Raw genomic sequence first — 15374 nt, 5'->3', positions numbered from 1 at the left:
ATATCTAATATCTTATCTGAGAATGAACCCAACATAAAAGACTAGTCCATAATGAAATGTTGCTTAAAGGAAAAATAGCAGCAAGGGCCATTCTGCTTAAAGATAACAAAATGCCCAGGTCCAAAATAATTTCCTTAAGAGAAGTGGATTGCATTGGAACACTGAAATGATGTAAAATCTTATTGTGGAAGTGGCTTTTGGCCAATTGTGTGCATTTTTGGAATAAAATTCAAACAGTACACTGTTTCAGATGCACTTAATCAATTAGAGCATGCATTCTATCCATAATGTCTAAACGTCAACTCCCATTGTAGCAGAGTTTTCAAACTCTATATTCACTTTAACAATCATCCTGGACACTTTATTCATTTAAGTTTAGTTTACCCAATTTTATAAATTATTTTTCTCTTTATTCTTTGGAGATACTTTTCTGCCACTTACCATTCTTGAGCTAGTCTGAGACAGCCAAGTGTTTCTGTGTCTGCACTAGTCCTGCTTGAAGCCTGATCACAGAATTGCGTAATAGTTATGCGAGTTTACCATTTCCTCCGATGTCCCATTCTTCTGTGTGTGTGTGTGTCTGTCTATGTGTGTGTGTGGGTGTGTGTGTGGGTGTGTGTGAAGAAATGTCTCTCCCACTCACTCGGACCTGACAGTTTACCACATGTGAACAAGTAAACCCAAACTTCAGTGCCATTACCCGTATTAAGCATAGTAAATAGGTGCAAGAGTATGCCATTCGGCCCTTCGAGCCAGCGTCGCCATTCAATATGATCATGACTGATCATCCAAAATCAGTATCCAGTTCCTGCTTTCTCCCCATATCCCTTGATTCCGTTAGCCCTGAGCTAAATCTAACTCTCACTTGAAAACATCCAGTGAATTGGCCTCCACTGCCTTTTGTGGCAGAGAATTCCGCAGATTCACAACTCTCTGGGTGAAAACGTTTTTCCTCATCTCAGTCCTAAATGGCCTTCCCCTTATCGTTAAACAGTGACTCCTGGTTCTGAACTCCCCCAACATCGGGAACATTTTTCCTGCATCTAGCATGTCTAATCCCTTAAGAATGTTATATGTTTCTATAAGATCCCCTCTCATCCAATAGTCAATAGTCAATTTATTTGTCACATACACATAAATGTGCAGTGAAATGAAAGATTACCCACAGTCCAACAATAAGACCAATAAAAATAAGCAATAAAAATATGCAATAACACACAATCATAAACCAACACAAAACAAAAAGAAACATCCATCACAGTGAGTCTCCTCCAGTCACCTACTCACTGTGATGGAAGGCCAGAATATCTTTTCTCTTCCCCTGCCGTCTTCTCCCGCGGTCAGGCAGTTGTAGTTGCCACGTCGGGGCGGTTGGGGCTCCCGACATTGAAGCCCCCGCCGGGCAGAGAAAAACCCGCAGCCTATTCCAGGCCACTCCGGACGGTGACATAAAAACTGTTTTTTTCCACGAGTGATAGTTCTACTCAATAACCAAAGTCTGTAGTCTCTTTTTTGCTCTGGTTTATTTTCACCCACATGTTTAGACCGTAATGGTGTATCCTTATTGTTTTGACGTGTTTATGCTTTATTATTAATTGTTAACTGTATATTTGTGTTGTCATTTGTGAGTGGAGCACCAAGGCACATTCCTTGTATATGCATACTTGGCCAATAAACCTATTCATTCATTCATTCATTCAGATACATCCATACAAGAGTTCCATGGATTATTGTTGAAGATTACCTTTATTCTGCAGGCAGAAATAATCAATGAATGATGATAATCAATCAAGCGCTTGTAAGCACAAATGCTAAACTGTGGAGATAGGTCTCTTCAATCATTAAAAAAATCATGTTTATTGGGGCTAGTGAACAGAGTTGTTCCGTATATATGAGTATATACGTAGAGAATTCTGTCTTCCACCCAATAGTATTCTATGTGTTTGTTATACCTACTCATATCCCACATGCCTTGCTTATACACCGATGAGCCAAAACATTATGACCACTGACAGATGAAGTTAATAACATTGATTATCTTGTTACAATGGCACCTGTCAAGGGGAGGGATATATTAGGCAGCAAGTGAATAGTCAGTTCTTGATGTGTTAGATGCAAGAGAAATAGGCAGGAGTAGTCCCGAGCGACTTTGACAAGGGCCAAACTGCAGATGACTGGGTCAGAGCATCTCTGAAACGGCAAGGCTTGTGGGGTGCTCCCAATCAGCAGTGGTGAGTACCTACCGACAGTGGTCCGAGGAGGGATAAACCACAAACCGGCAACAGGGTGTTGGGCGCCCGAGGCTCATCGATGCGCGAGGGCAACGAAGGCTATCCCGTCTGGTCCAAACCGACTGTGGGAAGACGACAAGCCAGTGGAGGGTGTGTGATTCTCTGGGCAATGTTCTGTTGGGAAACCCTGGATCCGGCCATTCATGTGGACGTCAATTTGACACTTGTCACCTACCTAAACATCGTCGCAGACCAGGGACACCCCTTCATGGCAATGGTATTCCCTGATGGCAGTGGCCTCTTTCAGCAGGATAATGCGCCCTGCCACACTGCACACATTGTTCGGGAATGTGGGTACCAGCCGTCTCTGATTATTGTCAACCAACTGACCGCGAACGCGAAGTCGAACTCGACAGTTTGAGGAACATGATGAAGTGTTCACGGTGTTGCCCTGGCCTCCAAATTCTCCAGATCTCAATCCGATTGAGCATCTGTGGGATGTGCCGGATAGACAAGTCTGATCCATGGTAGCTCCACCTCGCAACTTACAGGACTTGAAGGTTCTGCTGCTAATGTTTTGGTGCTAGATTCCACAGGACACCTTCAGGGGTCTTGTAGAGTCCATGCCTCGGCGAGTCGCCGCTGTTTTGGTGGCACACGGAGGACCAACAGCATGTTAGGCAGGTGGTCATAATGTTTTGGCTCATCAGTGTATTTTCACCTTATCGGAGATGATTAGAATTAAAGGCCACCTATTTAAACTAAGAGTAAGAGATTTGAGGGGGAACGCATTCACCCAGAGTGGTGAATACCTGGAATGCATTGCCAGAATGAAAAGCTGGAAGCAGTCACCAACAGCATTTAAAAGGTCTCTAAGTGTGCACTTAAAATCTCCTTGGCATTGAAAGCTGTGGGCCAAGTGCTAGAAGATCAGATTGATACAGATAGGTGCCCATGAACATCTTTATTTGAGAGGATTGCAGAACAGTTCTGCTGGGTTTTCCTGTGTAATTCCACTCTGAAAGTTATGTTTCAGTGTGACATACCTTATTGCTGTATTTCAAGTTCAGCCTAAAAGTGCAGTTGCTTCAATCTTTGCACCCAGCATTTACATGGATATAGACAAAACAAGTAGAACCACCTACAAGGGAGTTGCTATTTAATGACTAGTTGTTTTAGTGATGAAAGAGATTGTGAGAGTGTTTGTAAGGAGTCAATAAGACCTGACACCTGATGACCAATGGGGGGAACGTTCATTTTGTCATGAGCCCACAGCAACTGTCCAGGGACACAGCTGCCAGGAGGTTGCCAGAGAATTGTCTGCTCTCTGAATGCCAGCAATGATGTTGTCCTTACACAGATGGGATGAAGGAAAAATAAATGAAGTCTTCTCTTCACTATCTTGACCTCCTTAATGCTGTAGTGAGCAACAAAGTGGGAGATTTTATGGACGCTGTCAACAGAGCCAGCTGGAATGATTGTTGAGCCGAGTAAGTCAAAAGTGACTTTTTAAACTCATTTTGGGGGATCTGGACATTACTGACAAAGTCAGCAATTATTGTTCATATCAAATACACTTGAGGTAGGTAGCTTGTGAGTCGTTTATTAGTCAACGACAGTGGTGGGTCTAGAGCAGACCTCCCAACCGTTCCGAATTTGGCGGAAAGTTTCCGCTTTCTTATTTCATTTCTGCCATTCCGATTTCGCCTCACATTTTTCCGCAAAACACATGCCCTGCCGCTCGCCCTGCCCCCCGCCCCGCCGCTCGCCCGGCCTGGCCTCGCCACGCTGGCCACTGGCCTGGCCTCGCTGCTAGCCTCGCCTTGCCGCTGGCCTGGCCTCGCTGGATAGCGCGAGGCCCGTTTATGTTGAGAAGGGATGGGTTGCGGGGGAGGGGGGAGGGGGAGGGGGGGTCGGATAGGAGGGGGGCGGAGGGAGGGGGAGGTGGGGTGGGGAGTGGGGGTGGAAGGGGAGTAGTGGTGGGGGAGGGGGAGTGGAGGATGGGGGGAGGGGAGTAGGGGGGGTAGAGTGGGGGTGGGGGGAGTGGAATGGGGGGTTGGGGGGACATGGACTGTTGTGATTTGCTGTTGAAGATCACTGTATCAAGTATGTCTTCAATGAAATTTTAAATGCACTTTTAAATGAAACTCTTCATAACTGAGTCATACATTTTATGACCATTGTTCCTTTATTCAATACCAAGAGAATTGGGATGTGTAAGGAAAAAGCAAAATAGAAAAAAACAAACAAAACTATTTTTTCTTCATGTTGTAAAAAGTATTTCTGTTCAATAACATTTCTATAAATAGCAGAATATACTCATGATAGGCCTGACATTGTACATGTAGTCCAAGAACTACAGACTGTTGGAAATAATAGTCGTTTTTCACACATGAATGTAGTGCAATGCGTATGCGCATTTGGCGTGCATCCTTTTTTTTTGCCTAAAGTTGCATTACGTGCCATATTATGAATTTTGATGTAAAATTCTGAATTTTGGACATCAAAATTCTGAATTTGTAAAATCAAATGCTGGGAGGTCTGCTAGAGTTGTAAGTATACCAAATTTGGTTGGACAGTAGATTTGTACCCCTACAGGATATCAATGAACCAGATAGATAGTTACAAATGTACAGAAGTATTGAGGTCATCATTGCCACTGAATGATTTTTTTTAAATTCCAGATCATTGAACTGATCTAAATTACCTTTGGATTGATACTAATTTAGCCAATGCACTACATCATATCCTATCATCCTGCCCTCAGTGGGTAAAGCACTCCCGAATACATAAGTTTGCATTTAAGGAGGTCACAAATATTAGCAAGGGTGTGGTTCCACTGGTGGTTCCACAAAGAATGTGGTTCCACTGTTAGCTCTGTTAAAAAGTAATTTCAGAAGATTTATTCCATTTGTTTTTTCTATGCATAAGTAAGAAAGTTTTTCAGAATAGTAAAGTTGAAAAACTCACTGTGGACCATTTTCTGGAAGTGCTTAATGCAGTAAAGGTGAGCTCGGGAGAACAAAAGTCTTGTCAAGAAACAAGGAGAGAAATTTCATGACAGCCACCTACAGTTGTAATACTCTGGATAAGCCAGTCTTCAGCAGCATATACCAGTTTTGATTTTGTTCTTAAATGAATAAATTTGTTATGTTTCTGGCAATGTTTACTTTTCACCAATATCATCCAAAAAAAAACAAAATTGCTGACATTTCCTTTCATTACAACATCACAGCAGGGATAATATTTCAAGGAATATATCACTGGCTGTTGCTTCTCATATCAATCTGTGAAGTAATGTGTTGTGGATCAAGGGAAACCAGTGGACATACTATACTTAGATTTCCATAAGACATTTGAACATAGTAGCTTACGGTGCAGGAGGTAACATATTAGCAGGCTTGCTAATAGGAAACAACGAATAAACAGGCAATGTTTTTTTTAATAAACATGCAATGGTCTTTTTCTGCTCATGATGTGCTTCAGTGTTCAGTGCTGGTGCCTCAACCTTACTCAATTTATCTAAATGCTTTGGATGAAGACACTTATCGGACTTTGGGCTTTTTGTAAATGGCGCCGACTATGGTGACGCGTGCATGTGCGAAGAAGATTTCTGGGTTGGTGAATATTTTTGATGGCAGAGTTAAATGCACTTTTGGTCAGCAAAGGGGCAAACAAGTAGGCAGGAATGTGGAGATGGGATCACTTTCAGATCAGCCATCATCTTATTAAATACCTTAAAGGAGTGAGCAACCGACTGACTCTGAGCTTGTGGAGAATACAAAGAGCTGGAGTAACTCATTGAGTCAGGCAACATGTCTGGAGGACAAGGATAGGCAATGTTTCACATCAGGACCCTTCCTCAGACTGCAAGATGTCTGAAGATGGATCTGAAGAAGGGACCTGACTTGAAACATCACCTATCCACATCCTCCAGAGATGGTCCCTGACCCACTAACTTACGCCAGCACTTTGTGTTCTACGATGGATTCCAAAATGTGCAGTCCTTGTGTTTCCTACTCTGAACTAGTATTTTTGTATCCATCCGATCGAAGATTTTTCCATCAAGAGGCTCAGACTAGCCTTGAGCTGTGAACAAACCAAATACTGTTGCATGATCTCCTCTCGTCACAATCACTAGAGTTACAGCATAATTATCTTGACTACACTTCTTTCCACCCTGTTTCCTGTAAAAACTCTATCCCCATCTCCCAATTCCTTCATCTATGCCGCATCTGCACCCAGGATGAGGTGATTCATACCAGGACATCAGAGATGTCCTCATTCTTTCAGAAACGGGGGTTCCCCTCTTCCATTATAGATGAGGCTCTCACTAGGGTCTTCTCTATATCCCACAGCTCCGCTCTTGCTCCCCCTCTCCCCAATCCTAACAAGGATAGAGTCCCCCTTATCCTCATCTTCCACCCCATCAGCCTTCGCATACAACAAATTATCCTCCAACATTTCCGCCACCTCCAACGGAATCCAATTACTGGCCACATCTTCCCATCTCCACCCCTTTATGCCTTCCGCAGAGACCGTTCCCTCCATAATTTCTTGGTCCACTTGTCCCTTCCCACCCAAACCACCCCCTCCCCAGGTACTTTCTCCTGCAACCGCAGGAGATGCAACACCTGTCCCTTTACCTCCCCCCTCAACTCCATCCAAGGACCCAAACAGTCTTTCCAGGTGAGGCAGAAGAGGTTCACTTGAACCTCCTCCAACCTCATCTATTGTATCCGCTGTTCCAGATGTCAACTTCTCTACATCGGCGAGATCAAGCGCAGGCTCGGCGATCGTTTCACTCAACACCTCCGCTCAGTCCGCCTTAACTAACCTGATCTCCCGGTGGCACAGCACTTCAACTTCCCCTCCCATTCCCAATCTGACCTTTCTATCCTGGGCCTCCTCCATTGTCATAGTGAGGCCCAGCACAAATTGGAGGAACAGCATCTCATATTTTGCTTGGGCAGTTTACACCTCAGCGGTATGAACATTGACCTCTAACTTCACATAGTTCCTCTGTCCCTCTCTTTCCCCTCCCTGTTCCCAGTTATTCAGATTATTATCTGAATGGTGTCAAGTTAGGAAAAGGGAAGTACAAAGAGATCTGGCTGTCCTTGTTCATCAGTCATTGAAAGTAAGCATGCAGGTACAGCAGGCGGTGAAGAAAGCTAATGGCATGTTGGCTTTCATGACAAGTGGAGTTGAGTATAGGAGCAAGGAGGTCCTTCTGCAGTTGTACGGGGCCCTAGTGAGACCACACCTGGAGTACTGTGTGCAGTTTTGGTCTCCAAATTTGAGGAAGGACATTCTTGCTATTGAGGGAGTGCAGTGTAGGTTCACTAGGATAATTCCCGGAATGGCGGGACTGTCGTTGGGCGATTGGGCTTGTGTACACTGGAATTTAGAAGGGTGAGAGGGGATCTTATTGAAACATATAAGATTATTAAGGGATTGAACACGATAGAGGCAGGAAACATGTTCCCAATGTTGGGGAGTTCAGAACTAGGGGCCACAGTTTAAGAATAAGGGGTTGGCCATTTAGAACAGAGATGACGAAAAACCTTTTCACTCAGAGAATTGTAACTCTGTGGAATTCTCTGCCTCAGAAGGCAGTGGAGGCCAAATCTCTGGATGCTTTCAAGAGAGTTAGATAGAGCTCTTAATGATAGCGGAGTCAGGGGGTATGTGTAGAGGGCAGGAACGGGGTACTGATTGTGGATGATCAGCCATGATCACATTGAATGGAAGTGCTGTCTCGAAGGGCCAAATGGCCTACTACTGTACCTATTGTCTATTGGCTATTCTCCCACTAGTCTTCCTGTCTCCTTCTACATCCTATCTTTGTCCCGCCTCCTCCCCTGACATCAGTCTGGAGAAGGGTCTCGACCCGAAACGTCACCCATTCCTTCTCTCCAGAGATGCCACCTGACCCGCTGACTTACTCCAGCATTTTGTGTCTCCCTTCATTTGAAACCAGCATCTGCAGTTTTCTTTCCTACAGAGTTACAGCATAACATCATTTCATCATCTTGATCTGTTGATTTGTTATGGAAGCATACAAAGTTTTCCAGGTTGTCCATTTCTCCTATGCCCCCACAAGAAATGTCTGGAAGGTGTGTGCCAGTATCAGTCCTCAGAGTTTGTCGAACTGCCAATCCTAAGGATGAATATTCATCCTTTGAATGAATATTCATCCTTTAAATATTCACCACCTGATATGACCCAAACTCCAACACAGATGTCAGGGTCATAAAACTGCGCCCATCTCAGAACCAACACTGATTCCCTTATTCCCCAATTATTCCCCTAACATTTGATGCCACTCATCCACAGATATAAAAACATCTATCAATAAAGGTGTGCTCTGAAATCAATTGTCGGGGACTTTGTCTCCAAAACACAAAAATGCTGAACAGCAAATTACTCTGAATATCTAGTATGAAGTTGACAAATGAATGATGTGTCACATGATGGTTTTTTTGTGTGAGGAATACGTTGGATATGGTGCACTCCAGCACATTTCAGTGTCATGAAGGGTGAAATTGTAAATGTAAGTACTTTGAAGGTTGAACTAAGTAAATGTGGCTATAACTGAAGACTTATTTGAAGAACTACTGTAGTTCATTATTGTTTGAAGAACTATTTTTTGAGTTATTGCTTTAGTTAAATAATAGTTAGTATTTAGATTTGCTGCAAGGTTGGCTTTGTGAGCCCTTGGAGCTGCAAGTGTACCAAGGGTGTTATTAGATTGCTTGAAATGTCAAAGTTACTTTTACTCTGAAAAATGTTACTGGCTTTTTCTCTTGACGATAGCAAGTAATGAAATTGTTAGAATTCATCATACTGGTGAAGAAATAATAATAATGTTTAACAGGGAAAATGCTACAAATATGTTGCAGTTGATTAATGCCTGCCCTTATTTTCACAAGTACATAAGGTCAATAACTATTTTTGATACCATCTCTCATGAGATACTCATTCAAGATTCATGAGTGTTTATTTGTCAAATTTACCAGATATGAACTGGAACAATAAAATTCATACTTTTTGCAGCTTTGCAGTCATATTAGATACAACACAACAAATATATAAACATACAATAAATTATCAATTACTCCAAGTAAACCAAGTCAAGTCAAGTCAAGTCAATTTATTTGTATAGCACATTTAAAAACAACCCACGTTGACCAAAGTGCTGCACATCTGACTAGGAAAAAAAAAAAAAAAAAGAAACATACAGTGGCAGGCAGCCAAACACAACGGCGCGGCCATCTTGAACAAAATGTTAATTCAATCACCCACAGTCCAACAACAAAAGCATTAAATAAGCATCAAAATTACACCCCCAAAAAAACCCCCAAAACACAGTCCAACAATAAAAGCACTAAACAGGCACCCAAATTACCCAACCCCCAAAACCCCCAAAACACAGTCCAACAATAAAAGCATTAAATAGGTATTCAAATCACACAACCCCAAAACCCCCAAAAACACAGTCCAACAATAAAAGCGCTAAACAGGCATTCAAATTACACAACCCCAAAACCCCCAAAAACACAGTCCAACAATAAAAGCATCAAACAGGCACTCAAACCACCCAACCCCAAAAACACACCAAAAAAAAAAGAAACATCCATCAAAGAAACATCCATCACAGTGAGTCTCCTCCAGTCCTCTCCTCACTGTGATGGAAGGCCACAATGTCTTTCCCTTCTCCCGCTGTCCTCGCCCGCAGCCAGGTTGTTGTGGTTGCAGGCTGCACCGGACGGTCCACAGCGGGCCAAGCCCAAGGCGCGTCGCGTCGCAGCCGCTCCCGCAGCCTCCGAAGACGGCCGGCTCCGCCGATGATAAGTCCGATCCGGGGCGGGCGAACACGCTGCTGCCGCTGTTGCTGCACGTCGGGGCGGTCGTGGCTCCCGACATTGAAGCCCCCGCCCAGCAGAGAAATATCCCGCGGCATATCTTAGGCCGCGCCGGACGGTGAAATGTCCGCGACCCAAGCCCCGCGATCCGGGGCGGGCGAACCCGCTGCCGCTGCCGGAGCTCCCGATGTCGGCATCCACGCGGCCCGAGCCTAAGGCGAGTCGCAGCCGCTCCCGCAGCCTCCGAAGACGGCCGGCTCCGGTGGTGGTAAGTCCGATCCGCGGGCTCTGCGAACCAGAGCCCTGGAGGCCGACAGCTCCAGGAGTTGGGCCGATGGTAGGCCGCAGCTGGAACGGAGACACGGCCCAGAAAACAAAGGTCGGGTCTCCGTTCGGAAGGGACACATATTTACAATGTTACAGTTTCCCCCTCCCCCCCCCACATACACACATAGTACACAAACACAAAAACGCCACATCACAACTACAATTAAGACCAAAAAAAACAACAAAAACACAAAGACAAATGGACCGCAGGTGAGCCGCAGCTGCTAGGGCAGTGCCACCATTTTGTTGACCATGATAGTGCAAATGTTTAGCTTGTGGCTTAGCTTGACATTTTCTAGAAATTCTCCTGTAAAAACTTGAGTTAAGCAGACACTTTAGTGTTTATTGGTAGTAATAGCTTAAATTCTGTATTTGTAAAGACTGTTGCTCTCATCCTCCATGAAGCTGATGCCAGTTTCAGGATCCTTTCACTTGGGTAGTTTAATATCAACATCCCAAACGTATCCACATTAAAGTTGTATTTTACACCTTTCTCAGTTAAATCCAGGAATTCTCCTTAATAATAATTTAAGCTATTCACAAATTTCATGCTATAATGCATCTTAATAATATTTGCATCCATACCAGATGAACTTTTATGCAGTGAAGTGTGATGTGTTACTTTTATTGAATGAATAAGTGAAAGAAATATAAAGTATGTTAGGTTTTTAAAAGTAATAAAGCGGAATGCAGAGCGCTATTCCTCCGGTTTGTGTTGATTGGCTACACGCAGAGGAGGCCCAGGACAGTAAAGGAATGGTAAGGGAAGCTAAAATGGTTACCAACCAGGAGTTCCAGTGGGCCTTAGTGGACAGAGCGCAAGTGTTTGGGGAAACAGTTGCCCAGTCTATGGTTGGACTCCCTGATGTAAAGGAAGCCACTTCGGAAACACCAAATGCAAAGTCGAGTTTGGAAGAGATACACGTGAACCTCTGCCTCACCAGGAAGGGCTGCTGGGGTCCTGGGGTGGAAGTGTAGGGACAGGTGTTACATCTGCGATTGCAGAGGAAAATGCCTGTGGAGGGAATGGGCTGGGTGGAAATGGATGAGCGAACCATGGAGTTGCGGAGAGAGTGGTCTCTGTGAAAAGATGTGGGGAAGGGCAGATGTGACTAGTGGTCTCTAGATTTATGATCAGTTGTGGGCAACAGACTTTCAGAACCAGATCAAGAAAGTGCAGAAGGGATTTACCAGAATGATGCAAGGATGAGGAACCTCTCATTTATGTGAAGAGATCTTAAAAAACAGGGTGGATTTCTCACATAAAAGGTGCTCAAAGTTATGCACAGTTTTGATGGACTAAAAAGGGGGAGACAGTTTATAACCAGAGGGCATAACTTTAAGATGAATATACAAGGAATCGGAAGCAACAGTTATTTGTTCCTGTGATATAGACCCCTCTGGCTAAATAGTACATACATCAAGCACAATATTGGGGGTTCAAGCTGGGAAGGGTATTTGATGGAGATGCAAAAGACTGTGGATGCTGTGTTCCTTTCGATTTCTTTTTGATCCACCCAGGTTCTCCCCCTTTCCAACAAGCTCCCCGCCTATCCCACCTAGTTCCTGTCTGCTTCTTTCCGCTCTTCCCACCTACTTCCAACTACCATCACCATCACTGGGTCTCCTATTCTCCTCTCCCTCTGGTTCCACCTCCCCATCATCTCTCCCTTATCTAGCTTCTACTTATCAGCTTCCTTACTGATCAGATTCCGGAGTCTGCAGTTCTCTGTAATCTCCGCGTATCAACTTCCAGCCTCTATCCCTCCACCGCGTGTGTCCCTCCTGCATGGCTCCATCAGCCCATCATCCTCCACCTACCACCCGCCAGCTCCTAACTCACCCCTTCCCATCAACACTTTATAATATCTATCACTCGTCTACACTCTCAATGCTGATGCAAGGTCTCGTCCCAAAATATAGAATATCTCCATGCCTACCCCAATGCTGTTTTACCCACTTAGTTCCTTTAGCAGTTAGTTTTTTTGAAAAAGGTAAATGATTTCCTTCCCAGAAGGGCATGAATGAACTCGATGGCTTTTTACAACAATCTAGTGGTTGTCACAGTCACTACTACTGACACAAGTTTAGTTTTAAATTCAGATTTTATTTAATCTCCTGTATTTAAATTCCCCACATGCCATGGAAGGATTTGAACTCAACTCACTGGATCATTAGTCCAGGCCTCCGGTTACTCACATAGGAATATACCACCTGAAAAGATAGTGGAAGCAGAACCTGTCATGATTTCAAAAAAGGAAATTGGATAAATATTTGAAGAGGAGGAAAATCTGCAGAGTTATGGAGGAGGAGCAGGAGTAGGGTCAGTTGGACAGCTGTGCTCCTGAGCCACCGCGGCACATTCAGCCAAGAGCATAATAATCCTCTGAATAAAATAGCTCCATCCAATAACTTTTTCCTCGCCTTCCCTTATGAGGGAAGGGGGCTCACTTTAAATAGGCCACTGGCAGTCAATTACACTCACCTCCCCTCCATTGACTGCCCGAAACAGACCTTTCTCAATCACCATGCACAGCATTAGCAATCGTTGGAGTCAAATGATATATATTGAAAGTGTGGATTTTGGCAACGAATGATGAAATATACATCATTGATAAAAGGAGACAGACAGGCATCAGATGCGCGGTTTTAAAAAGGCAGATTTTTCGATCTTTCCATTGGCTTTGTCAAATTCAAGGGCCGGACTTAATAGTGATATTATTAACTAATTATAATTATATATGACTTAATATGATGCTCCTTTTTCACAATTATTGAATCTCTTGCATACTGTGTGTGTGCATATTAAATAATTGAACTCGCAAGGGACTACTCATGTACCCTTTGTCATTCGATAAAAAAACATTTCAGTAAGAGAAGTATACTTATTCAGCATACTTATAGATGTCTTCTATGAATTAAAATATGTTAATATAAATGAGATCCTGAAAATCTATAATCTTCCATTGTTACAAGTAAATGTACTTATTATATTTTACTCAGTGTTTTTTTAAACCCATGGTTTCACTTTCTGAAATTTCTATATTAGGTGAAAAATAAGTTTTAGACCAGAATTGTAGTGATATTTTTTATATTTTCAGTTAATTGTTGTTATAATTTTTTTTGTTCCGATGATGAGGACTTGTTAAATACTAAATTAAAGACGTGAATAAATTATTGAAAAAAGTATGAAACAATTTTCTATTAACTTTGCTGTAAATGAAATTAAAATTCATCTGACTGGCTTGGTGATTGATGGTAAATTTTCTTCAAGATATGTATGTATAAGATAGGTGTGCATCTTCAAAATGATTCATATCCAGCTGTGTAAAAAATATAATACTGACATTTATTTGTGACCAAGTCATATTCACATATGCTTTACTTTTCTCATCTGAAGCGCTTTGTTTCCAGCTCCCTTTTAATCAGAAGATACCTTTTGATGTATGTGATTTTGAAACATTTTTTGTTATTAAAATATATATGTTTCCCTCTCACCTTGGTTGATGATCAAAGTGGTATTCTCTGAAAAGATGAATGGTTCATTTATGCTGATGGAACAGAGCTGCCTTTCAGACTGTCATTGATTTTAAATTAAAAAGTAACTGGTATGTTCTACATGAAGAGTGACAACAATAACAAACTAGTCCTTACTTAGTGCTATTTGTTGCAAGTATAGCATGTCTTTCTATGAGAAAATAAAAGATGCCTGAGTACCTTAATCTCCGTGATCAATAGTGTAGATATCTCAATGCAGTGTAACAGATAATCAATTCTTTACAAAATTACTGAAGCAAAGCTCTCGGCTAAGCCTGCACCTTGGGTGCTCATGGGGTCTTCAGGTTCAATTGGAGGTCTATCTAAAAGATTCATTTCAGTTTTTGCCCGTTTGTGCCTTAATGAATGCAATGCTGACAGTGAAGTATTAATGGCCAATTGAAATCTCAGCAACTGTATTGTAATCCCTGTAGATAATTAATCTCCAGCATTTGCTTGTCAAAACAGGGCTGCCTGATTTTATGTGAAGCTGGAAAGATTGCCAGTTTTGAAAATTAAAAAGCATTCCTTTTATATTATTCATTCTGGTAACAATTTATGATGCAGTTTGGCTGCTGAGCAGTTGTCCAAAAGCATAATTATGTTTTGATATAAACAAGATTGGTAGCTTTATTATGCAGCTACATCTTCATTGTGGGTGTTTTGATTCAGGGTTAGATCATACAGGTTTTGTGTTTATATGGAGACAGGCAGCAGTGTTTTGTCCCAGCTAATAACTTTCTTTAATAATTACTTGCAGACAAACAAGCACTCATTTTGGATCCCTGTGCACAGGAGATGTCAAACGTAGACGAAGAGCTGCACCTCCCCCTGGACCTTTGGCTGCAGGTATTGTACAAAGTCAGAATAAAATCAGCAGATTTAAACTCATTAAAGATGAAGAAATAATATCCACTCTGAAAGCAGAACCGCCAGCGGCTCAGCTGTTATTTGCTTATGTTCTTGTGCATTTCAACGCAGATCTGACCTCCTGCTCTGCCACTTGACTTGGCACTGAGTCCAAAGGCAGGGTTCCCTCATATTAGCATTCCGCCAGGGGTGACTAACATTTGTAGTGTGATTAGGATCACAGACCTTGACTGGTGAAGTAAGTGAGGTATATATATTTTTTTAATGTGGTAATCTTTCAGGGCGACATGGTGACGCAGCAGTAGAGTTGCTGCCTTACAACGCCAGAGACCTGGGTTCAATCCTGACTACGGATGCTGTCTGTATGGACTTTGTACATTCTCCCCATGTGATCCGGTGTCCTCCCACACTCCAAAGATGTCAATTGGCTTCAGTAAAAAAAATTGTAAATTGCCCCTGATGTGTAGGATAGTGCTAGTGTATGGGGATAGCTAGTCAGCGCAGACTTGCTGGGCCAAAAGGCCTGTTTCTGCACTGTATC

At 42.8% G+C, this 15374-nt stretch overlaps 1 protein-coding gene across 1 annotated transcript in view; it reads left to right on the top strand.

Moving 5' to 3' along the window:
• gpatch2 (G patch domain containing 2) overlaps positions 1 to 15374 on the top strand; it is a 195153-nt gene that overhangs the window by 159890 nt on the left and 19889 nt on the right. The window contains exon 9 of the mRNA XM_078404921.1: positions 14724 to 14812. Coding sequence (XP_078261047.1) covers positions 14724 to 14812 — 89 coding nt within the window. The remainder of the gene's footprint in view (positions 1 to 14723; positions 14813 to 15374) is intronic.

Source organism: Rhinoraja longicauda, chromosome 9 (assembly GCF_053455715.1).
Source record: "Rhinoraja longicauda isolate Sanriku21f chromosome 9, sRhiLon1.1, whole genome shotgun sequence".
In the NCBI taxonomy this organism is placed as follows: Eukaryota; Metazoa; Chordata; class Chondrichthyes; order Rajiformes; family Arhynchobatidae; genus Rhinoraja; species Rhinoraja longicauda.
Note: the sequence above shows the minus strand (reverse complement) of the source record. Positions and strands in the feature narration are given on the sequence as shown.